Here is a 25225-nt window from a genome sequence, read left to right as displayed (position 1 = left end):
TCATAGACAACACAGCGATGAGAAAGGAGAAACAAAGAGCTACCGAGTAAACTTCAAGCCTTTGAAGCACGAACATGGAGTCAAGATATCTTTTGTTATAATAACCAAAAGGTAAGAGGAATAAAAAACAGCTCAGATGAGAAAGAGCACCTTCAAACAGAACAATGTGCATGGATTGTTGTGCTACCTGGTGAGAGAGCTTTCATCCTCTGCGAAACTGCTGCTGGCCCAGCTGCGCCGGTTGTCCTCATTACGTTCGGCCCGTTTCTTCCTTAGTGGAGCAGGCACGTAGCCAGAAGCTTTGTCTTTAGTGGGCAGGAACTGGTTAAACTGCGTGGTGGTTTTCGGTGCGACGACTGCCGACCGGCGGTAGCTGAGATTGTCCTTGTTCTCGGTCATCTTGAAGACAGAGTCTGCCTCGGTATCGCTACAACAACCTGGACCATGAAAGAGGAAAAACAGGTGTAAGGATTAGGGAAGAAAGTGGGAGAACAGAGAAAAGAGCGAGAGGAGTATATTGTGTGTTTTGGCGTGACTTTGGATGAGTAACAGAGGGGTGCAGGGTGTGGGGACAGAGGCCTCCTCATTTACAGGCCGGTGTGGACGGCTGTGGAATGTCTCACTGACCTCCACTGTGCATGGAGGAACTGCTCTGAGATCATCTGCCAGCAGTTTCCCCTTCTTTAAGTCAATATCATCACATGTTGGTATTCACTTTCAAAAGCATACCACTAGGTGGCAATAGGCATTTGTTTTCACAAATGGGTGTCAACTCTGTGGTTCTGAGGCAGTGTGTCTTCCCTGTTCACAAATATTTGAGTTTCTACACAGATGAGCTGGATTATAAATATTCAAGCAGAGAGACAATTTGAGAACAAACAAGCGAAAAGCGTGAGAACCACTCTCTAATGTCACGCTGTGTCCTGACAAATAATTAGCTTTAGGAAGATAAAAAGAAAGACGAAATTTGTCACCAAGATGTGGATGGAAATGAAATGATGTCTCCTACCCTCGCTGCTGCCTTTAAGAGTGGTGTCAGATGAGATGCTGTGGGGTCGGGAACCCAACGAATCCAAGCTGTCCAGGGAGTCGTCCCTCCTGTGTCTACCACCACCACCTCCTCCTCCTCCTCCTCTCAGATGGGAGAGCTCCTCTCGCTCAGAGTACCAATTGTCTCCAAAACCGCTGTCTCGGACGTTGCTGCTTTTCTGACTGGAAGAATCCTGCAGAGCCTTTCACACACACACAAAAACATTCAGATAATAGGGTGCCAATTACAATATTTATCTCCACTGTGTGTGTGGTGAGATCTCCCAGGTAGAGAGTGAGTGGTCTGTTTTGTCTGGCCTCTCATTCTCGCAGACAAAGTTACTATAAGCATACGCTTCCATACCATATATAAAGGAGTGCCATTTAAATGGGATAACTTCACTGTTTTCTCTTCTCTCCCATCTTTGTCAAAATAAACAGTGTCACGATTCGCACGCCCTCGACGGCTGTGTTTACTGCGTGAAAAGAATGTCATCGCACATAAACGCATAAGCAAGCCCCAGACGAGCAAAAACTTGTCAACCACTTTAAAGAGAAAATGATTTTCACATCTGTAATCTGCCAAATCCTACCAGACAATGCGAGTCCGCAAAGCAAACTCAGCCTAACCCTGCGCCACTGAACTTGGATTATCGTGGCTAAACGTACAAAATACGCTGCATCCCACTGCTATTACTGAAAATCGGTGGAGAGGTCTTGCACACCAACCTATAAATCTATGTGAAAGCAAAGCGCCAAATTCAACACTGGCACAGGCACGGGCGGAAACGAGGCTTCTTCAAGAAAAGACGTGGCTATTTTCACTTGCAAAACTATGCGAACAGCATGTTGTAAACAACATTAAAATAGTTGAGTCAAGGGATCGGGTCTTTTATGACTCTACGTAGCTTTGGTTTTCGTGGCTAGCACACTGCGTCCCCCTCGGCCTATTGCTGTCATTCTTCTGCCTCATAGTCTTCATACCAGGGAGGATACAGTAACAAGACAGCGGCTATAGAAGAGGATTTCTAGTCCTGCCATTTCTGCTGTCCACAAGGAAATTCAGCTCGTGTTTCATGAATGAGATAGAGAGAACACACTTCTGGGAATTTACCTTGTATAGTGCTGTGCCCAATAAACCCTCAAATGCCTTGAAGTTCAAGTAAGGTCCATCATAGAAGCAGTCACACTGAGCTCTTCTACCTAACCAGTAAATGGTGATCAATACCTGGAAAGAGAAAACAAAAGAGATTATACCTTCATTATTTTTATGAGAAACCTATATCTATACATCAGGTTATCACTACAGCTTTACCTGTACAAATGTCAGGGATCAATGTGCTGTGCAGTGCTAAAGCAGTCGATTGTTATGATAGTTGCAGCCCTGCTTTGATGAGGGTCAGATCACCTAGAGCCATGCTCTAATTTCCAGGCTCATCCAGAATACTCTGTTGTTGTTTGTCTGTGCATTTATATGCTGGACAGGAGACTGGTGCACTAAGGCAAACAGTAAACCAACAAAGCTATAACCCCATTACACATGATACCGTTTAAAGTGGCGTGTCAGCGCTTTGGTTTTTTATGTCAGAAAGTTATCACGGTTGGTGTTGACTTTTTTTTTTTTTACATAAAAAGGGGCAAACATCCTCTAGTGAACATGTATACATTCTTAATGAATTTAAAATTTTAAAGTTATGAGGTGATCATTTGTCATTTTTTTCCTCAATTTATTCTGTAGATGCAAATAAATTGCAGTAGCTGTTTTTCGGCATTGCACCTAAATAAAATAAGGAGGAGAGGTTTACCTATCTCCTTGCATGACCCTCATTAAAGGAGGTTAAGTGTAGGAGGTTATGGCATTCTTGTGACCTGTGGAGTTAAGACTTTAAATGTCTAATCAATACATTCAAATTGTGAATCTGTGAAGCATTATCACGCGAGTCTCTCAGTTTCTTCCTCCTTTGTCTAACCTTCCAAAAATATGAGCAATAAAGCTCTATGTGGCATTATCTTTGCATTGGAATAAATATTTATAATGACAAACTATTATGGGATTCTATAAGCCAGTTGTAAAATATCTGAAAATGAATAAAATATATAAAATAAAATAAAAAATAAATAAAAAAAAACACTCACATTTTTCAGCCTCCTGCTGGTCTCTTGATCCCTGGGAGAAAAACAGAAGGTTCATGTGTATGAGAGAAGATGAAAGTAAAAAACAAAACAAAACAAAAAAAACACAGAGCATCGTTGTTGAGTTTATGTGTCGGGTAGTGAAAGAGCTGGAAACTGAGAGCACAATCCAGACTATTGCCAGCCTCGCTCTCACACAAAAGGCGGTGAGAAAAACAAACACATATTTGTGGGGGGAAAAGCCATGAAGTAAAATGTTGAGGCTTAACAATCCGTGTCACATCTGAGCACCTAATTTCAAGCTAATCGCAACATCTGAGCAATTGCGCTATCATTTAGTTAAACTTTAGGGACATAAATGGGTTCTTGGTCACGATGTGGAATAAAGATAAGCCCAGCAGCTGCTAATTTATCACCAAACAAGGCTCTGTTTAATATTTCACTCATATTTCTGGGGATTCAGAGTCAAACTGTGTCAGTAAGCCAACTTTCCCAGGAAACTGGAAGCTCCTGTGAAACCAAACAAAACTCACAGTCTCAAGCTGCAGCCTATTACCCTTGGTAGTCTGTGTACTTGTCACCTATCATGACCTTAATGTCTGTCTAGAGATGTTGGCAAACAGAAATGCATCATAAACAGTAACCATAATGATTTCACGAGAAGATTTACAGTCTGCTTTACATCTCCTGTTCACGTTGCACATTTCTGCATCTTTGTAATACCACAGGCAAACACACCTCTGTCTAACAATGAGAACTTGGGTTACAGCGAGACTTTTTCCATGCATGCCATGCATGCAATGTAACCAATAAACCTGCCAAGACAATGATGATGCTGTACATCAGTACCTAAAACCAGAAATGTTTAGGCTTCTATGGGTTTGCTGGGTTCAGATAAAGGAAACAAAGCAAGGACGGATATTTGAATCCATATTTTTCAGGCCAAAGGACAGAAAGGAACAACTGAATTGCTCAGTAGAGAAATAAGAGCTAAAAATAAACATGTAAATGCTGTTCTGAAGTACACTGCAGAGTACAGAGATACTGAGAGAAAATACTGTACTTTTTATTATTGTACTCTGAATGTATTTAATATATTTGGTTATTCTTAAGATTTTACATTGAAAACATTTTTTTTTTACAACAAAAGCACCATGTAGGACTTAAACAGGTAGTTTCCAAACAAGCCAATGTCAGATGTTGCATATTCATCTGAGTGACCTCCCCTTTTCATGGAATCAGATATATTGAATGAACTGTTCAAGAGTACATACCCAGTAACTTATGAAATTACTAAAAAAAAAAAAAAACCCACTTTCTGTCAAGTTCATCATCATAAACTTTCAATTTCTTCCTCTGAAAGAGACCCATGAACTATAGTACCACACTGCATGTGGAAGAAGTAGCTCCGCTTGTGCTCTACAAACACCTTTTTATTTAACGGCTATTTAATTCCATTCAATTCAGTTTTACTTATATAGCACCAATTCTCATCAATAGTCGCCTTTATATTGTAAGGTAAAGACTCATATGCCTTACATGCATATGAGCAAGACTAGGAGGAGAAAGCTTCCTGAAGTCACAAGCTGGTATACTCCTCACACTCCCTAGTTTATGTCAGGAATGGCATATGGTGTAAAACTCTGTATTTATTATGATAAACAGTATGTTGCTGACAATGCTTCTGTACTTCTGCTCGAGTATTTTTCCACTGCCGCCGGTACTTTTACCTATCTAAAGGTTCTAACACTTCTTTCACCACAAACAGCTGGATGGGAAGCTGATCAACTTTCCCACTAGCAAGCGTCATCTCACACCAGGGGTTTCCAAAATGCTGATTTGCCAACACTGCAAACTGAAATGGACATTTACCAGTTTGGAACACTGAGAAATATTTATGGCCCCAGTAAAAGAGATGGATAAAAAAAAATGCCCTTGTGTGGCTTGGAACATGGGCACAAAGTCTAAGATTATAGCAGCGGCAGCCAGGTCCAAAAAAGTGGGCGTTGTATACCAAAACTACCAGCATTTCTCGTAATGCCCATTTATACACGAGCAGAGAAGATAAAATGGGGCTATTTCTAGTTCTCTGGAACCTCGGGATTTTGCTGTAGCTTGTTAGAATCAGCTGAGTACTCATATGATTGAGCACGGACACTGCTGGAGTCTGATGCACACCAGTTCTAAACAGAAAGTACAAGCTAGGAAAAAGATACTCTAAAGTAGTATAATCAGTTTATTGTGATTTATTAGGTTTCAAGGGGGGAAAAAAAACAAACATTTGTGTTTTATGCTTCTTTTTTTATATGTATCGTGGCTGCTAAAATATATGCAAGTGTCTTCTTGTGTGTCAAAAGAGGTAAAAAGAGGTTATTCAGGAAGTCATATAGGATTGGTTTATGGTCCTATGAAAAACTATACATGCTATACAGTGAGCAAACAAAGCTCTGACAGGAAACCATCAAGCTTGACAAAATTATAAGACAGTCTTATCATTCACAAGTGTTATTTGCTACATGTTTACACAGACTTTTGCACCACCACACTTTTGGCCAAGGCAAAGAACACGTAACGACCAATCCCTCATCACTTCAGACGGCGTTCTTTAAACTTGCGCCGCACACAAGTACCCAAGACAACACGTAGGCAAGTCAGCAACGTCTACTACACAGCCATTGGAAAGATAAACACAAGCCTCTACCTCTACAACCAAATCAAAATTAGTTTTTCCCCAACAAGATGTTTTTATTTACATGGCACAGTTTCAGCTATTACTATCAGCTACTTTAATTTGACCTAAAGGAGTCGAATAGTAAATGCTGCCAAAATTGAGAAAAAGGAGACAAAAGGGCAGAAAGAAGTCAGATAAACTGAAGAAACACAAATATTCAAATGTTACACAAATAACTTTCTAAGAGAGAGCAAAGGAAATTATCTAATTCAATCACTTCCCTGTGTTGTAACAGAGGCAGAACGATAGACTAAGTAGATAATAATAAAATCTACAGATAAATGTATTCCAACCTGTATCTGTCTCTAGTATCAGTCTGTTTACAGCCAATAACGACATCAAACCAGCTCGACCTCTCAAACCAAACACCAAAGCTAAATTAGTGGGTGTGAAAGCGCAATCAGAGAGCATACCTCTGCAATGAAGATTACTTGCTCAGCCGCAATCCATAAATCCACATGTAACAGCATTCATCTATGTTCTTTGAGATTTAAATACAGACCCAGACAATCCCCAGCAGTACCCCCCCCAAAAAAGAAAAAAAGACAGACACAAGGAGAGTTAAAATAGAGGAATCAGCTGTGGGTGAAACAGTGTCAGACATCATTGTGTCGTACTTATCAGGCACACTGCAGCCTTTGTGAGCGAGGAAACAGGGTGAGGCTGGTATTTCTCTCTCCAAGTTAACTACAGGGCACAAATATAACCCTTGTGTTGCCCTTTTACAGCCAGGGCTGTGTCAGTGGTGTAGAAACTTTATTGGCCTCTCAGCATCATCGCTCGTTTGGTTTCCCAATCTGCCCACGGTTCACGCAACGCTGTGACAAACAGTGATGGCATTGCCATATATTATACTATGGAACCAGAAGGTGCAGTTCCAGCTCGCTGAACCACACCCGAAACAACAACACACCGGGCACTGCGTCTGACTCCTTTGCCCCGAGTTCCAAACATTCAGATTTTCACAGTGAGCTTCAAAGTACTACCACAGTACACACAGAATGGGGTACAATACACACTGGTGGTGAAGAAATTCTGATAACAAGCTATGTAATCTGTACACATTTCTCTGGGAAACAACACTTTCCTTCAAATATGTGGTTTCTTATGCCATTGCATAAGAAAATACACACAGAGGTCACAATGCTTATTGATTATTTAGAAGAAGCTATTAACATTCCTCAGAGGACAATGCACCTGTCAATCTTGTGCAGTTGTTTTCTCTCTTTTTTTGGGTTGCAGAGCAGTCAATAATTTGCTTAATCAAACAGTGGAAAACAAATGAGACTTTGGACCCCTCTCTGTGGGGGACTTATTCTGTCAGTTACTGGAAGTCACAGAGCAAAGCGATCACAACAGCGAGAGCAATTTGCAAATTCCACTATAAACGTTGTGCATTCAGAAAGCACTTAAATACATGTAGGCTAGCAAAGGCATCATCATAAAACTATGGTTTATGGACGGGCTGAAACTCATTGAACAATCTCTAAATCCTTAGGGCCTTATAAAACGGATTTAAATAAATTTTCATTTTAAGTTCAATTTAAACAAAAATCAACAAACAACTTTTTTCTTATTTTAAAAAATCCTAACTTTTGAGTGAAAAAAACCCCCTCTAAGCCAAGCTTATATATTTGAAGCAAGTTATTTTCTGCTGGTTATGTTTGGGACATGTACACAACCGCGTCGTAGCAATGCTGCTGAATTTCTATATCGGATCTAATAGTCCACAGGATGTAGCTAATTTTGAATAGTGCGCTTTTGGAGGGAATGATTAATCCTCAGCCTCATCCTGTGGACAGTTGATAGCTGGTCATAAATAGATGTGAATCACAGTTTGCGATCATGAATCAGATTCAGTCTGGTACTACGTGCTTAAGAAACAGTAACTTGGCTTCGGTTTAACACGTGGACGATACGAGGCAGGACACTGTCCCCTCTTATCTTTCAGTATCTGTATCACAACAGTTTGTGATGCCTATTAACACTTTTTGACATTGTGTTTGTGACTGATAAAAGTCATTATCATAAAAAAGGTTTCATAACACAATGCAATACAGCACTGAACGTGCTAGAACCAGTACTACAATTGCAAAGCTCAAAGGTCAGGCCAAACATCCAATACGCTTTTATGGTGATCGTAATGCGGGCGGGCACGAATTAAATAAAGCCTTCCTTGTGTGCGGCGTCATGCAAACTGTCACTGTGCCTTGTTAATAACTGTATTTTAAGCACCTTACATCTATTTGTCAAACTGGATGCCGAGGACATTTCAGCCTAGACGACTGATCAGCAAAAACACGTTGCAGAGAATTTCTTGGTCTGCTAACAAATAGAAAACTCGATTTGTCATTTCAGTTTCGTTTTATATATCAGTCAGTTCATTCTGCTTCATCTTTCTGCTGCAAAACATTTCAGGTAACTAATGCAAAATGGGAAAGTTTAAATCTAAATGGCAAAAAAATTTAAAAATAAACGTCCGGTTTATCTGCAAGTGAAAGCAACACAGAGCAACCAAGAGACAGAATAACAACCTAATTGCTGCTGAACAGCAAAAAACAGTGAAGCTGAGCGAAGCACCTGTCAGACTGGGTTTAAGGGAGTGGAGGTTGGACAAACACCAGGGGTAAAGACAGCTGATAGAGACAACTTTCTCTCTCTCGCTCTGTGTGTGTGTGTGTGAGCTCTCAGTGCCTCATTTGCTTAGCCTCTGATAAGCACCAGCACCATAAAACCATTGGCTGCTTGTATGCAGCCTTGTTTGGGAAGATATCCTCATGTTACTCCTGGTGCGCGCTCTCTCTCTTTGTAAGTCAGAAATGCTGCAAGCGAAATTTTTACCCAGCAGGCCAAATTTTATTCCTTCTTGCATAAAAAGAATTCTGGGCATAATTAAAACCTGCTGAATTTAAGAGCAGGAATGACTCGTGCACTCAAGAATGTGTAACTGAATATATACAAACACAAACACACGCAGGTGTACTATGAAGACCACAAGCAAGGGGAGGCTGCAAACTATAAAAAGCTCCTTTACTGGTGTCCTGATACCATTCCAATCAGTCCTGCTTCTCAAAGTGACCCCAGATGCTAAAAATAGGATAGCGAGAACAGTCTTACAAAACCCCAGCACGCAGATGGACAAGGCGGCAAAGAGCTGAGCTCAAGTATACTCTAAGAAGTATACTTTTTATTATATGTCTGCGTGACAGAGTCAGCTGCTAATATGCTAGAGTGACTTTTAGTCAGCTATCACTGCATGAGTATCGTTTCTCCAGCTTGTTACTGTCGCACGAAATTTACCACTAGCATCATGGGAAAAGTTATGTAATGAAGGAAGTGACTGAGAGCATGGTGTAAGACGTATCACAGAATTATCTTTATGAGAGTGACAGGCAAAGATATCTTAAGGCAGCTTGTTCTCTGGTGTAGAGGTGAGGGTGTGTCTTCATAAAAGGTAGGCAGATTTGTTTGTTTAAAGCCCATATACCACTTTACAGTACACCTGTCTGCATGTATGCCTTTTTGATTTACGTGGTTTCGACAATAGCTGTCAGCGGTGGCGAAAAACCGCTTAGGTGAATTATGGGAAAAATGCAACATCTCGAAGGAACACCCCAAATTAAGGGCTACTTTGTGTTTACATTAAGTGAAACACAAAGAGGTGAAGCCCCTCTGAATATACATGCTGCATTTTTACACCTTCACCATGGATTATTTTGTCACCCAAAGTGATGTATTTGCTAATAAGGGCTTATCTGCGTCAAGCTTAACGACCTGCAGGTATTGCTGTTAAAGCACTTTTTTTAAATGCTTGCGCAGCACAGAGAGGGTGCCACAGAGGATGGACAGTACGCCGAGCCCTGCTTCGCTTCCCCCTGAAGGCACACCTGTGCGAAAGATGAACAGGTTGTTCAACATACCGCGCGCTTCTCTGGCGGGGCATTCAACTGACACAAAAGCAACTGTGTGAAAAAACTAATAAACACAGCAGCAGGGTACTGATAATGCGCGAGGCTTCTCTTTAATTAACAATCGCAACGACGAGTCTTTAAAATCTATACCCTGCACCAGTAAGTGCTCAGTTACTGTCACGACTAGGATTTTGCAACCGGAATCATGACATTTGTATTGAATGGAAATTAATTTGACCTGATACTTTACAATCAGATTACACATTCTTACTACTGTGTTTTTTTTTTTTAAATCAACAGTTGGATCTCCCACACTTTAAAGAAACTCATGTACCTCGGCAGGTGTATAACAGCAGGAGAAAATATGTACTGAAAATAGAGTTGACCTTTTTTTAACAGCAGCTTGAATCGTGGCTCACATGAGAACCCATGTCCCTTACAGTATCTGTGAAAGCTACAATGAATCATTCAGCCTCTCTGTGGGAGATTAAGTTGATTCAATCAAGGAAGAAGCAAAAACACGAGTGGGTCTCGGCTTTTGTCTCTTGCATGATTGCATCACAGGTCTGTGAATGATGAGTACAGGCATCAAAGTGTTTGTGCCAATGCTCTGAAAGCTTAAAACTTACTTGACTGTGACTCTTGAGGACAAGTCTTGAAGATCTCCGGGGTGAAAGAGCTGCGCTTCCTTTAGTCCAAGCTTCCCGCAGGCCTTGAGGAAGACGTTAAGGTTGTCCTGGGTAAAGAACAAAGCAGGGATGAGGTCTGTCCACCTTTAGAGGCAAAGAATAATCACTCAGGAATTCAGTGGCAGGGACACAACCTACAAGTGATTGCTTCCAAAGTTCATGTCACAGAGCAGAAGTGGATTGGGAGGAGCATGTGCGTAGCAAATAAGAAGTGACCCATGGCAGGACACAAACACACATGCAGTGGGTGGGGGGAGGAGGCAGCCTGACAAGAGCTGAGTGACAGCAGCAGAGCCACCTGTGGGTTGCGTTAGGGTAGGGAAAACAGCCAAACCAGGAAGAATGACATCAGAGGTTTGCACAAGTCCCACCCAGCCAGGAGCTGGAGAGCAAAAGTGACGCACGCGGCAGCACGCTGCCTGTTGCACTCTTTTCTCACACCCTGAAACTGTCCCCTCCCCTCTGTGCCAAGCCCTTTATTCGAGAATACCTGTGGAATCTGTGGGGTGGTGGTGTATTTTTGAGACATTAGGTTGCTATGAAACCTTAAGTCGGGTGACAGAAACGGATAAATATTTCCCTGAAGCGATTCTTCAGAGGACATGGGAGTGGAAGGACTGCTTTTTTTTTTTGTTTCCCCCGTACATTGTGTCAATCACTTTACGGTTTGCGTGTACGTACACGATTTGGACAGGTGTGTGGGCATGATGCAGGAAAGCAAAAATACATTTTGCTCCAAACATATACACACAACTCAGACATTTCAAGCAAATCAACCACACAAGCACCATTCTTTTCCGGTCTCGTGACTTTTCCAGTTGTAATCCCAACTGTCCTGTTTGTAAGGCTGCACTTCCCATTGGGACAGCACTGCTTATGAGGGCTTTCATGTAATCATACATGGTTTCAACATGGGCTGAAATAATTAAGGGGTAGCTAGTTCTATATTTAAATGGCAAACATGCTTATTAGCAAATGGAGGAAGAGAGTTCGCCTCCCAGTGGATGTGAGCTAACAGTTTTGCCTGTCCCTCTGCAGTACTTTGATGGGCTTTATAGGCTACAACCATTACAAGTCATACATCAGCACTTCACCTACTGTATGCAAGAGGTACAGAATAGCACAATCTCCCAGACTGAGATATCGTGACGAATACGACTGAGTAACTCAGGAGATAACACTGATTCTGGCTGCTTAAAGGGACAGATAGGGCCTTTGGTGCTTTTTATCTTCCATCTACATTGATTAAGTGTGAGTTGATCACTACTTGAGATTTAAGCTATTGTGATGTCGTCTTTCTGTTGAATATAATGCAATCAGATGGCGCTTGCCTTGGACCACTCATAGGGCCAAAAACTATTTTTTGAAAACTCTGCAGCAATGTCTGTTTTCAAGAAGAAAAAAAATGCACAGGCCTTGTTGAATGTCATGTCATTTTGTGTTACTGATTGGTACAACATGTACCTTTCAGAAAAAACAAAGCATACTTTTAGCTGCTTTAATTTGCCTCACTAGGGTGAGGCAAACAACAAGACAGCTTTCAAGTACAGACACTCTGAATGTTAGATTGGAATTTTAAAAACTTGCATTACAAATTATGTTTAAAGACGAGACAATAAATATGGTTTAAAGGAAGTGTAACACAGCCCAGATCATGTTTTCAACAGTGAAGTGAGGAATTGTTAATATTTTATTTGTTTCCCAGGAAAATGTCTAATTCGGTTAAAGTTTGAGAAGTATCATGGTGTTTTTTCAAATGCAGCAAATATCTGCAGTGGCATGAATTATGAAACACAGCTTTATTCATCATACAACCTGGTAACCCATCAGCCCATCCAAAGCCTCCTAAAAAGTGACTGGACAATAAAACTAAGCCTACGAACAGACTACAGATGGAAACCAGAATATTTGTGCAAACAACAATTTTGTTGCATATATGAACATATTCATATGTAAAATCTCTTTAGAGAAATTATTCAGCGATAACTGAGTCTGTTAGCATGATCCCTTTACTTAGCCTTAATTAACTAAAGTGGCATCCAAAACTAACTATAGAAGGAACTGAGTTTGTAATCTGTGTCCATTATCTAAATAGTGACTATATTTGTTATAATAAGTTAACTGGTAATGTTATTCAGTACTTTATATGCTAAACTGTTAACGTGCAGATCTCATAACATATATCCCACTCAATCCCAGAAAATGGGATTAAGGCAAATAAAATTCTAGTTCTATATCTTTTGGTATGTTAATTAACTACAAAGAGCATTATGAACAAACTAAAAGCCCCCGCCCCCCCCAATAGATCAGTCCCAGAACATGCAGAGATAATGATGTTGAAGGAATTTTATGCTGACTTGTGCCTGCATATAATCCTGCTAAATATGCTGTACCCATCCAGCAGCCTCTAATCCTCTCATGCAAACTCGAGGATCCTGATTTAAGCACTTCGCTCCAAGAAACGGAAAGCTTCTTCATCCCTTCTGGTCGCATTATGGCCACGCCATTTCTTTCACTGCTCTCTTTGTCTACAATAATTCCCCTCAACTGACCCCTTCCAGTGCTTTAAAGAACAAGGAACGTTATGATTAAAATATCAGGCTACACAGTTTCAAAACCTGTGACAATAAACCAAGAGGAGATTGAATACTTGAAATACCGTCTCTCCTCAAACGGGCTCAATAAAGGGCCCACACGTCTCAAAAGTCGGATCCAGTCATAACATGCACGCATACAACGCAAACACAGTAACAAAACATGGTCAAATACCGTTCATTGCACAGACAATTACACATTTAGATGAGTAAAGACACCCTAAAGGCCACTGAAACTGTTTATCCTCTCCATCCTCTCCCAACTACCTCAACTCACCAAGGAGTTGGTGTGTGCTGGAGCAGCCACTGACATGCCAATTACGGTGTATTTATGGTCTGCACTTTAGTGGGCAGATGGAGTCATCCTTAACTCCCTCCCTCTGGCTTTGCCCCAGTGGGCCTCAGATCCAGGCCCACATTCGTGCAGTTCGCTGCCCAACCACACAACTGCCGCCTTCCTGCTAAGCACTGGTAAAAGCAGAACCAGGCTTGAACCGGGCTTCCATGGCCCAAACCCACATCTCACTCAGCAACAGTCAGAGGAGTTTGCTGACATGAGAAACATTCCCCTGGACACAAGTGAAAGCAAAGAATAGGCCAGAGACTGGAGCCAATGTTGCTAAATATTCTGCAAAACTGGAGATTTACTGTTTTTCTCTCTCTCCTTCGTTCCTTCTTTGGTCTTTTTTGCTCTGCCCAAACTTGAGGCTGGTATTGATTTAGAGTACTGACAATCCCACAGATAGCAAATCTCAAACCCCACTTATAAGTCTAAAAGTTGAAAATACTCATATTTGAGTGGTAATGAGGCACGTTTGCAAGGAACAAAATGATTCAAATCATGCTGTATCTACTCTGCAAAATGAAAAAAGAAACAAAAGAAAAATAGTGTTACTCTTGCTCTTTGTCCACTGCTTCTGGCTTTTCTTCCAGATCTATATTTCTAAGTTGTGTAACAGAAGATGAATGGGCAAACACAGAAATGTTCAGAAAATAGCAAACTTCCAACTAAAAAAACCACCTCCCTCCACCACCACCAACAACAACAACACCACCAAAGACCACACTTATTGCTATTAAAAGAGACGCGAGATAGGGGGAAAAAGTGAGAGTACTTGGAGAGGAAATATATTCTCGCATCAGTGAGACTGAGTAATGTTCGTCTGGAGAACTTTCCACTTTTCTCCATGTGGTTGGCAGTCACTGATAGCCTCGAGCCAACCAGAAGCCTTCACATTTGCGAGAGAATTTATGATCAGGTGGTTTCAGGTTTATGTCCAGGTCTCGGAAATACCACACAAATGCTTCAGATGGAGGAGAAACTTATTACCTCAGCAGGTGCCCGGCCAGCTCTGTCAGTAGTAGTCCAAAACAAACTGGCAGGAAATTTGATTTACGTCAAAATGCCTATATGATGGCGCATGTTTGTTGTTTACAGACTGCTTATTTCACTGCTAACTTGTCACTGTCTTGTCAGCAGAGCCCATAGACACACATGAACTCCCTCTGCTTCAGCTAGGGTTGGGATTCTCTATAATTCCACTAGACAGCTGGTCCCAATTACTCCCACAACAGAGAGATGCTGAGGGATGGGTTTAAGGTAGGTTTTTAAACCTACCCTAGAAGTTGTTTGCAGACGCTCCCAAAACATCCATGTTAGCTAAACCAGCCAGGCCCAAAAGATCTCAGCTGAAATGTGACAACAGTACCAGGCCGACTGATTCAAAAACAGGTATTTAGCATAGACTGTACCAAAGATTGGTATAACCAAAGACACAAGCCACTGGCTTACTGTTTTTGTCTTTGAAAATGGACCTGGGCCCTGTACTACAAAGCAAGTTAAACAAACCCAGGATATCTTTCCATGATCTGGCCTCACTTACCGTAAGATCAGCAATGAAGCTAAGTGATCACACTTCTTTCCGAGCTTTCTTCCAGGAATGGTGATGTCATTTTGGTCAGTAGGTGGAGATTTTATACCTGCTGATCTCTGATCTCGAACATAACCTGCTGCAGAGCAGGTAAGGCCCGAAGGATAACTTGCGATGTTGGTGCACCCCGGTAAGAGGTCAGTCATCTTCATTCTACTAACAATCTATTTCAGGGGTGTCAAACTCAAATACACAGTGGGCCAAAATTCAAAACTGGAACAAAGTCGCGGGCTAACATTAATATTTATTGAAATATATTTATTCCTCCAGATATAAGAATGAATCTTTTCTTATGGACTAAAACACGTTTTGCTGAAAAACTGAATATGGAACAAGCAAAGCTTAATACTAAATAATATATATATTAGCTGTATAATACCAGTAGGCCCGCTCTAATAGTAATAGTAATTCGCGGGCCAAATGTAATTAGGCTGCGGGCCAAATCTGGCCCGCGGGCCAGAGTTTGACACCTATGATCTATTTTGAACCTTGAAATCACCTGGATAAGCCCAAATCCTACTTTATAGTGCAGGTATATCTGGACAAAACGCCAATACTTAATGCTAATGTCAATTTGGTTTTTAAGGGACGTCCATATTTCTCCTTAATACTAAATTTGATGCAAAGATTGAATTTACATCTTAATGCAACTGAAACAGATGAGTTTTCTAAAAATGTATCCTCTGTCGTGTCGTCACGAGGGACGAAATTAGCCATAGAGACAACAGATGTTTTTGCACCACTCTAAAGACATGTTTATTTCTGTTGCAACTTTAAACTTGAGGGTTTGTGGGGATTGACTGACTCTTGGAGCCAGCGTCACATGGCCGTTAAAGGAGCTTCTTGAACTTCAGCGTTCAGTTTTTCTGCTCTGCAGGTTGCCGCTTGGTTTTAAACCCCAAATCTGGCCCCGTCTAACATTCTATCACTCAATCAAAACTGTAATCATCATGCCAACACAAAGACCTTTTGTCTGTAATGGTTTTGATTGAACACAGCCTTCAGCACGGCCGTCCCCGTATTTATGATGCAACCAAATGAACCGGCGGCATTTCAACCAGCTTCACGTTCATTGAACTTAATAGCGTGGAAGGATACGTGGAGCGACAAGTCACTGAGCAAAAACTCTGCTGCTGCCTGCTACACCTCACACTGCTCCACCCAATCTAAGACACCCACTACTATTTCTACAATAGAAATTATCCCCCCCCAAAAAATGCAATAACGAGAGACAAAACTATGATCAAAATAAAGATGAGCTCTTATTGTATTTAAAGGATATGTCTGAGTACAGCTTTTAAATACAATAAGATTGAGACTAAACAATAAGGGGGAAAAACTTACCAGTCCAGCAATAGGAGTAGGCAGTCTGTTAACCCTCTTGACAACACCAGGCTTGATCTTGTTAATCAGTCTGTGAGCAAAAGAGAGGGAGAGGACGAGGGGAAGGGAGACGGTGAGTGAAAGGAGTTGGTTATTGGCTAGCCTGCTTTAAGTGCGAGGGAACGAATAAAATGTGTTGCAAAGTCTTAGTGTTGTGTGTTTACGACTTTGTTTAATGGTAGCCACCTGGCTTCAGTTTAGCAAATCGCCACTGCTGCAACCGTGATGTAAACACACCAGGCACACTGCTCCTAAAATATACCCTCCAACACTGAAACAACCCCAAACAAACCTTGAATCAGCCTCAGAAAACAGTAAGTAAGATAGATGGTGGATTTCTGGTGTTAACCAAACACCCAAGGCAGAAAAAAAACAAACAGCTTGACCAACTGGACTAAAGGCTTCATAAGATGACCATAGTTTATTGTGCCTCAGAGATCTGGTCGGAAAAAAAAGAACTACCACACAGTAAAATTATTCTGTTAGAGGTATTTACAAGTCATGCTTCCCGTTTAAAAAGTCTTCCTTTCACGGTTTAAATTATAGAATATTTTGCAATCAAATATACTCAAAGTACAAGGACTGCAGACTGCAACTAAATCCTATATTCATTACTACTTAATATAAAGATCATATGCTTTATATACCAGGGAGCTACATTAACATGACTGACAGGTCAACTGAGGAATACTGAGCATCTAGCTTAAATTCAGTTTTCAGCTAGAAAACCTTGCAATTTATATGGATGTTACTTTGACAGGTGCACTCCTCAAAGGAAGTGGTCTCCCCCAGCTCTGTTATAACCATGCTGCACAAACTGCTGAGAACCTCTACCAAGAGCAAAGGGTGTTTACCAGATCTCCAAACTTCCAAGCTGACTGTTCATTCGAATTATTAGCAAACATCCCAGTGCCAGAGAGTAAGAGACACCCACAGATGATCCATGTGGGGGTAAGCATGAAACTATGCAATACTGTGCAGTTGGTTTTATTATTCTGCATGACTGATTAATAAAAATCCCTATAAAATGTAATCCAAAGCAATAAAAAGGTGTGACTACAACCCCCACTGCTTGATTAAAGAAAAATAACACATTAAAAGCTCAACATGAGGCAAAATAATTTGTTTACTCTGCGGGCTGGGAGCGGATGGACTGGTATAAGGCTTAGCATGGGCTCACAATAGATGTAAAGAAAGAATGCAAAGGGCCATTTGGGTTCACATTACTCATTTAGCATGAAACAATGGAACGTTACGAGATAACACACACTTTAAGTGAAGTAGGATATAAACATGTCTGCGATCCACGCAAAACATTCTTTTCCAAGCGAGAAACTCCGATAACCAAAACACAATGGGAAGGGAGGCAGCGTTGCTAGGTGAAAGCGATTTTAATCTGTCTTCCTCTTCCTTGTGTTGAGAAAACACAGACAGCCCGTGAGTGAGAGTGTCCGTGTAGTTCTCTGACATCAGGCAAACAGACGAGTCAGGATCAAATCAGCAGAATGAACGGCTTCTTCTCTGAACCAATGCCAATAGAGTGTGGAAGATTCTGCATGGCCTGCTGGTAATTACGGCTTCCTGCTGATCCGAGCAAATCACATCAGTGATGTGCCCATTTAGCAGTGCTGCCCACAAGCAGACACATGAAGGGACATGAGGCTAGCCCTCACACACAGAGCCCTAATCTGAGAAAAAGCCACAAACCCACAACTCTAAGAAGAGCAGTTAGTGAATGAACACACAAGCCAGTCCCGGACAGATAAATTTGTTCCTCCAACTCATCAAAAATGTATGTACCCGTCGATGTACCCATGCTAATGAGAAAGCGGGGTGCCCTGATTCTCCAGTGCGGTTTCAGCTGGAGCTCTTTCCATTCACTACACAGCTTCTCACACAGCTCTCATTAAAGTAACGATGGCGCTCTGCCCGATCCACAGATCTGTAACATCTGTCAAACACACAACACAGCTCCTATTGAAATAGATCACATTTCATATTCTCAAACAAGACCACAGGGGAAAGAGCTGACAAAGAAAACATCAAATAACTACATAATAGAGTCACTATTGTGCTGTCTCAAAACACAGGCTCACTTCATGTGACTAACAAACAAACAGTGACCCAGCAGGGGGTCTGCCTGGGAAACATCAGTAACACTTACGTCGGTGCGCAGACCTGAAGGAGAGCGGAAGGATTCCTTATGAATGAGTGGCTTACGAGAGGTGCCTGGGAAAAGCAGAGTACTTACTCACACAGAAGAACGCCATTCTCCAGCGCAGATCGGAAGTCCTTGCTCCCAAATTTTTTCTTCGTTACTGCCTGGGGGAAAAAAAAAAGAGGAAAAAAAGTGATACAAAAAAAACAAAACATAACAGAGCAATCAGGGTTGGATGAGGAGAGGAGGCGGGAGGTGAGGGGGGGTGGGGTGTTATATGTGTGAAATAGGGTGGAGAGCCTGGAGAAGAAAGGTAGGATGTTGAGAACAGTAGCAGAGGAAGTCAGAGGTATTTCCTCTCGAGTTCCTACGCTGTCTCTGCGGGGAGAGAGCCGTGCACAGTTCTTCAGGTATTCCTCAGGAGCTCACAAGTACCTCATGTCTTCTCACTTTAATGCCAAAAGCTGCTGGTAAACCGGAGAGCTGTGCTAAAACTGTGCTGGAGTCAGACTGCCTGAACCACAAAGCTATGGCAGCATCTGGAGTACGGGAGGAACACAGCACTTTGTTATAGCCTCATGCCTTTCCCATGATCTAAAACCACCGCTGCAGGAACACCAAGAGCCATTACGCAGACAAACACACCGCACGCATGTTGTGCAGCCTTATGCATTTAAACTCATGCACATTTGCATCCTTGATTTTAAACATAACACTAATTATATTTTGTATCTGCTTGTTGTAGCTTTTCATTAATGCATTCTGAACTTCCAATAATAGCTTTTTTATGTTACTAACCAGTCTAAGTTTGTCAGACTAACACACCAGTCAGTACCTGTGATTGTATCCGGCTCCTGTATCCAGTTATCTTTGAAAGCAGAGCAGCTCTGCACAATCCTTTACAGTCAATATGTTATAACCCCAATTCCACATGGTTTATTTGCTGTGTAAAATGTAAATAAAAACAGAATGCAATGAATGCCATTTTAATAAAATCACATTTTATTCACAACAACATGTCAAATATTTTTAACGGAGATGTACCATTTTAAGAGAAATACTAACTCATTTTAAATTGAATGGCAGCAACATGTCTTAAAAAAAAAAGTTAGGACAGGGCCACGTTTACCACTATGTAGCATCCGCTTTTCTTTTATCAACAGTCTGTAAACATCTGGGAACCGAGGAAACCAGATGCTGAACTTTTGGGAGAGGAATGTTGTTCCATTATTGTCTGACACAGGATTCTAGCCGTTCAAGAGCCCTGGATCTTCCTGGATCTGGTGCTCTAAATGTTTTCAGTTGGTGAAACGTCTGCACTGTAGGCAGGCCAGTGCAGCACCTGGACTCTTCTACTATGAAGCCATACTGCTGTAATAGATGTAGTATGCAGTTTACCATTGTAAGGTTTCTGTTTCTATTTACTTTTTGCACAGCATCCCAACCTTTCTGGTATCAGGATTGTGGAATTTTTTTTTTTTTTTAATTTGCATGTACATCAAAACACATTAGACAATTATACATGTATTCATAGAACTTTTGCAATGTGGTAAGTGCACTGCAGGACAAGTAAAAACAACTGGACAAAAATATCCTCCTCTATTTTCCAAAGCAGAAAGGACTTTTTAAATTAAGTGTTTCTTTGCCAGTGGCCTAACGTTCCAACACATTGTGCTCAGTTTTTAAGCAATCCCTGAAGAGTTGAAACAAAAAGCAGTGCTATCCTCTCTGGCAGAGGTTATGACTACAATGGCAACCTCATAGTATTTTTTTTTTTTTTTACTGTGGGAGCATGCACACTGTAAAACACTTTTTTTAAGAGGTCTTGAGCAATAGTTTCCAGGCTTTCTAAAATAACCTGAGAAACACATCTGACCCTTCAGATGATCCATCTACTTTTCACTGAATCCTCATCAGAACTGGTTTCAATGGAAGGCCAAAGTTCAAGAAGCCAAATTGTAAAATAGAATTAAACCAAGTCTGTTTTTGCCTTATATACGGTATTTCCATGTATGTTTGGACGTGCTTTGATAAATTGCTACAGCTATTTACATTTTTCCAGCAAAATATAAAGAAACGGAGGCTGATTCAAGACCTTTGCACATTACTGTAACTTAAATCACCAAGAGGGAGGGTGAGCTGACACATTGAACTACAAGAATAATACTGGTGGGTGCAGCTGGCATGAGCCAAAACATAAATGCACGCACTCTCACAGAAAGCAAAAACACGTTGGACGAGTCTCGCTGACTGATTGATCAGATGTTCCTTGTTCCAAGCCTTTTGTCTGACTTCCTTTGTCCCACAGAAAGGAACAAAAGCTGGGACAATTACTACTATAGTTAAGTACAGGCAAACATTTTTAGGATGACAGGAGAAACAGAAACAATTATAGAGACTGGCTGGATGCCACTATTATTCCTTGCCAACAGATTGTGCTACACCCCAAAACACACCCTAGGTAAGCTGAGATGCCCAAAGCCTCAAATACCCATCATTCCAAAAGTATTAGACCATGGTGTAATAGATGAATAAAGATTAAGGTTCTCACACTAGTAGGAGGAAGCCATTCTGCATATGTGATTGTGCTGCTGTTTGGGAAATACATGTTTTGTTTACATAATACACTGAGATCTTGGCCTGCTCCTCTTTCATTGACCAAAATACAATCAGAACCAGACACTGAGAACACGAAACCAGCACGCAGATATGCAAAGCTACAGACATGTAGACACAAACACAAAATCACACGGAGAGCAAACAACCCCTGCAGCAGACAGAGAGCAGTCAGCCAGCTGCTGCAGTTGGCATATGAAATCCTGACCCCTACTGTTCTATACACACAGCTGGGATTTGCATGCATGCAAACAAACACTACATGTGGGAACATTATCGGAAGTATGATTCCATCTAATTTGGGTCTTTCCTAAAAGTGTCCCTTTATTTATTTTTCATTAAACGTTCTTTTCAGAGTTCTATCGGCTAATCAACCAACAAAATGATTCCAATAATAACTTCAAGGCTAAAAATGGGAGCCGACCTGGAATTAACACAAAGCTGGAAGCATTGGCATAATTCTATCCTCTACAGTCATCATTAGAGGTATTAACTGCACTTAGATCCAGTCCTGCTGTGCCCTCCCTCTCCTGTCCAACCTGCCATGTGGGATAAAAAACTCTAATCTGCACCAACATACTGCCGCTCTGATTTAACAGGGAGGTTTAAGCCGGAGCAGGCATTTCAAAAACAGCTTGCCTTCATGCGCACCCACCTTCACCTTCCAGCTTCCACCAAAATGTGACCAAAGTTTACTCTGGGCTGTGGAAGGGTCCTGTGAAATTCATTATTATTATTGGAGTGAACCATTATCTGTGGTAGAGGCCAAATATTCAGAGACTCTGCATCCATGACCGCAGTTATTGTTTATTCATGCAGGGCACTGAGGCAACTCTGTATTCAAGGTTTGTGCGGATGCAGCCCCTCTGGCCACTAATTGTTCCTGAAATTCTTTGTTTCTTCTGCAGCACATTGAGGTATGGGTCATCAGAGGGAAACTGGGACCATATCCAAATATTTCAAGGTTTGGACTCAAGGGAAAGACACTACTGTGGAAGCACTTAGTAATAACACCATCAGCATCCTGGAATAATAGGAGTACATCAACATGTAACTGCAAGGGAATGTTGTCTTGTTTGAGGGCTGGTCTCACATGAGTACGTCTGAAAGCATGCGGCCTCGTTTCTAATTGGTTTCTGTCAAAACAGTCAAAACCCCGAGTGAGGCTACAGCGAAGTGACTAATCATCAATTGCACAACACAGCTTTTGGTATGAAAAACAACACAGCAGCATAGGTCACGGGGAGGGGGGATTCATTCAAACTTGGCAACATTGAAAAAAAAAAAATTTGTAGAAAAGGTAATGACCCTACATAACACTTATATAAGGAAAAGTTTGCACACAAAAAGTCAAGGAAAATCTGTCGTAGCATGTTGTGTGGATTAGCTGGTATCAGATAGCATTTCATAACCTTCTTATTTTACTTATTTTATGTGGATGGCTGCAAAATGTCTCAAACCCCACATGGAATAAAAGCATATCTAATAATATTCCTTTCTGGATTTGTTAATTGTGAAATTCTTTCCAAATCAGTCTTTGTATGAAATAATTGAGGAAAGTATTTGAATAGATACTTCTTTTCCAAAAATGTGTCCTTTTTTATCCATTGCATTTATAATTGTAACATTTTGCAATATTATATTTAGCTGGCTAACAAAACCCACACCCCAATGACCTCAACTTGGACAACTTGCTCTACTATAAGAGAGATTTTTCAAACTTTTGCTGCACTTAACAAAAACATTTACAGAAAATAAACAGGTGATTAACAGGTAAATAACAATCAAATCCCTCCTACACTCACCAGACGCTGCTAGGTACACCTTGCTAATTCTTGGTTGAACCTCTTTGGCTTCAGAACTGCTGCAATGTGGTTGCAGGCCACAGTTGGTACTAAAGGCCCAAGGTGTGACAAGAAAATAATAATGGATTGCATTTTTATATAGCGCTTTTCGAGACCCTCAATGCGCTTTACAATTCCACTATTCATTCACTCTCGCATTCACACACTGGTGGAGGCAAGCTACGGTTGTAGCCACAGCTGCCCTGGGGCAGACTGACAGAAGCGAGGCTGCCATATTGCGCCATCGGCCCCTCTGGCCATCACCAGTAGGCGGTAGGTAAAGTGTCTTGCCCAAGGACACAATGACTGAGACAGACAGAGCTTTGGATCGAACCGGCAACCTTCCGGTTACAAGATGAGCTTCCCAGTATACTAACACCATCACCAGCTTGAACTGTTGATATGAGGCAGGGTTATGTTTTCATATTGTTTACAACAAATTCTGATCCTCCAAACTAAATGTTGCTGAGGAAGTTGAGAATCATCAGACCAGGCAACGGTTTTCCAGTCTTCACTTGTCTTCCAATTTTGGTGAGTCTGTGTAAACTGTAGCTTCAGCTTTCTGTTATTAAATGAGAGAAGTGGCACCTGGTGTGATCTGCTGCTGTTGCAGCTCGTGTGTTTAAAGGCTCTATGTGTCGTGCACTTCTGCGTCGCCTGGTTGTAACAACTGGCTATTTGAGTTCCTGTTGGCTTCCTATCAGCTTGAAGCGGTCTTGCCATATCCTCCTGCCTCTTCCTGGATCCTTTCTTTCTTTTGGACCATTCTCTGTAACCCTAGAGATGGTTGTGCAGGAAGATCCCAGTTTATTATCATTTTCTAAAATATTCCAGCCCTTCTGGCACCAGCAACCATGCCACACTCAAAGTCACTTAAATCACCTTCCTCCCCCATTCTGATGCTTATCATATCTGCAAGAAAAACAATGCACTAAGTTGCTGCCATGTGGCTGATTAGAGGTTTGAACTAACAAGCAGTTGAACAGGTGTACCTAACAAAGTGGCCAGTGAGTGCATGTGGAAAATCTCCAGAAAAGTAGAAGTAAGTTACATTGCTTACACATGTTACTATGGTAGATGGGACAAGAAACTATAAAGGGCTTAGTTTTGGTTCAGTATTACACAACTGTAACCAGATAAGTAACAAAACTTCACAATATCTGCAGTATTATGTTACCTTTGACCTTTTGCTTTGTTCCACTTTGTTTTTTTGAGAAACACAATGCAGCATTTTTTATACTAACCACACACACACACACACACAAACACACAGCATTGAGAGTTGAAATGTTATACAGAATAAAGAGTGCGATGTTAACATGAGCTTCACATGGACCAATAGCTACTGGGAAACCCCACCTAGAACTGTTCTGAGAGCAGGCTCTTTGAAAAATTCAGTCTTATTAATGACAACGTAAACAAAAGAGGTGGCGGAAAAGATGCTGCCATGTGTCTGACATCTTTGCTTGCTTCGGCACTGTTAGTGAAACACAGATCTAAGACTTAATGATTTTATTATATTACTAATTGCCAAGTTATTATTCATAGCGGATTGTTTATTGTCGGACCAGCCATATACATGATCTTCTGACCTGTAAATATAAACACAGCCACTTCTTCTCAATTGTCCCACCAATCACACTTGAAGCCTTTCTATTTAATTAAAGAGGACCTCCATTATTCCACTGGGCCCTGTGGTTGTAGGACGCATCGCCCTGCGCTGACAGCCTGCCAGCTTCGAGGGGGCTATGTTCACAGCCATGGAAGCTAATGCAGGAATGTGTCCATGTGACAGGCTCCAGACCATTTAGTCTAGTTTTTAACAACACCACCAACCTCGCCACGCACACATGCCTCTGTTTAAAGTGCTGTGAAGCCAAGCAGCTTGTTAATCATTCAGTGGCTGAATCCAAGAAGTGAGGGGGGGATCTCTTTGAAGAGAAACCTTTCCTCTCTGATGGTACTAAGTAGCTGATTGTTCTTGTATTGCAGAATAGTTCTTAGTCTTATTCTTTCAAAAATATTACCCCCATTGCCTTCACCCATTTGTTCAGCTTTCTGCTCACCCTCCCTAAAGTCCCTCCCTGCAGACCATCATGCCCCCACCTCACTCCATGAGCAAAGCCACTACAATGGGCCAGTGTGCAAGTGTGAGAGACACTGATGTCACATTGAAAGCATTCAGATTCACCCTCATGAAATAAGA

General features: G+C 41.4%; 1 protein-coding gene across 8 annotated transcripts in view; it reads right to left on the bottom strand.

Annotated features, from left to right (window-relative positions):
- The window catches only part of lmo7a (LIM domain 7a), a 48207-nt gene that overhangs the window by 21491 nt on the left and 1491 nt on the right, over positions 1 to 25225 (bottom strand). For all 8 annotated transcript variants that reach the window (XM_026145760.1, XM_026145757.1, XM_026145754.1 and 5 more), the window contains exons 3-9: positions 18653 to 18723; positions 16363 to 16432; positions 10434 to 10540; positions 3166 to 3196; positions 2144 to 2257; positions 1010 to 1232; positions 188 to 437 (exon numbers count right to left, since the gene is read on the bottom strand). In XM_026145760.1, coding sequence (XP_026001545.1) covers positions 188 to 437; positions 1010 to 1232; positions 2144 to 2257; positions 3166 to 3196; positions 10434 to 10540; positions 16363 to 16432; positions 18653 to 18723 — 866 coding nt within the window. The remainder of the gene's footprint in view (positions 1 to 187; positions 438 to 1009; positions 1233 to 2143; positions 2258 to 3165; positions 3197 to 10433; positions 10541 to 16362; positions 16433 to 18652; positions 18724 to 25225) is intronic.

The sequence above is a fragment of the Astatotilapia calliptera genome, chromosome 16, assembly GCF_900246225.1.
Source record: "Astatotilapia calliptera chromosome 16, fAstCal1.2, whole genome shotgun sequence".
NCBI classification, from domain to species: Eukaryota; Metazoa; Chordata; class Actinopteri; order Cichliformes; family Cichlidae; genus Astatotilapia; species Astatotilapia calliptera.
Note: the sequence above shows the minus strand (reverse complement) of the source record. Positions and strands in the feature narration are given on the sequence as shown.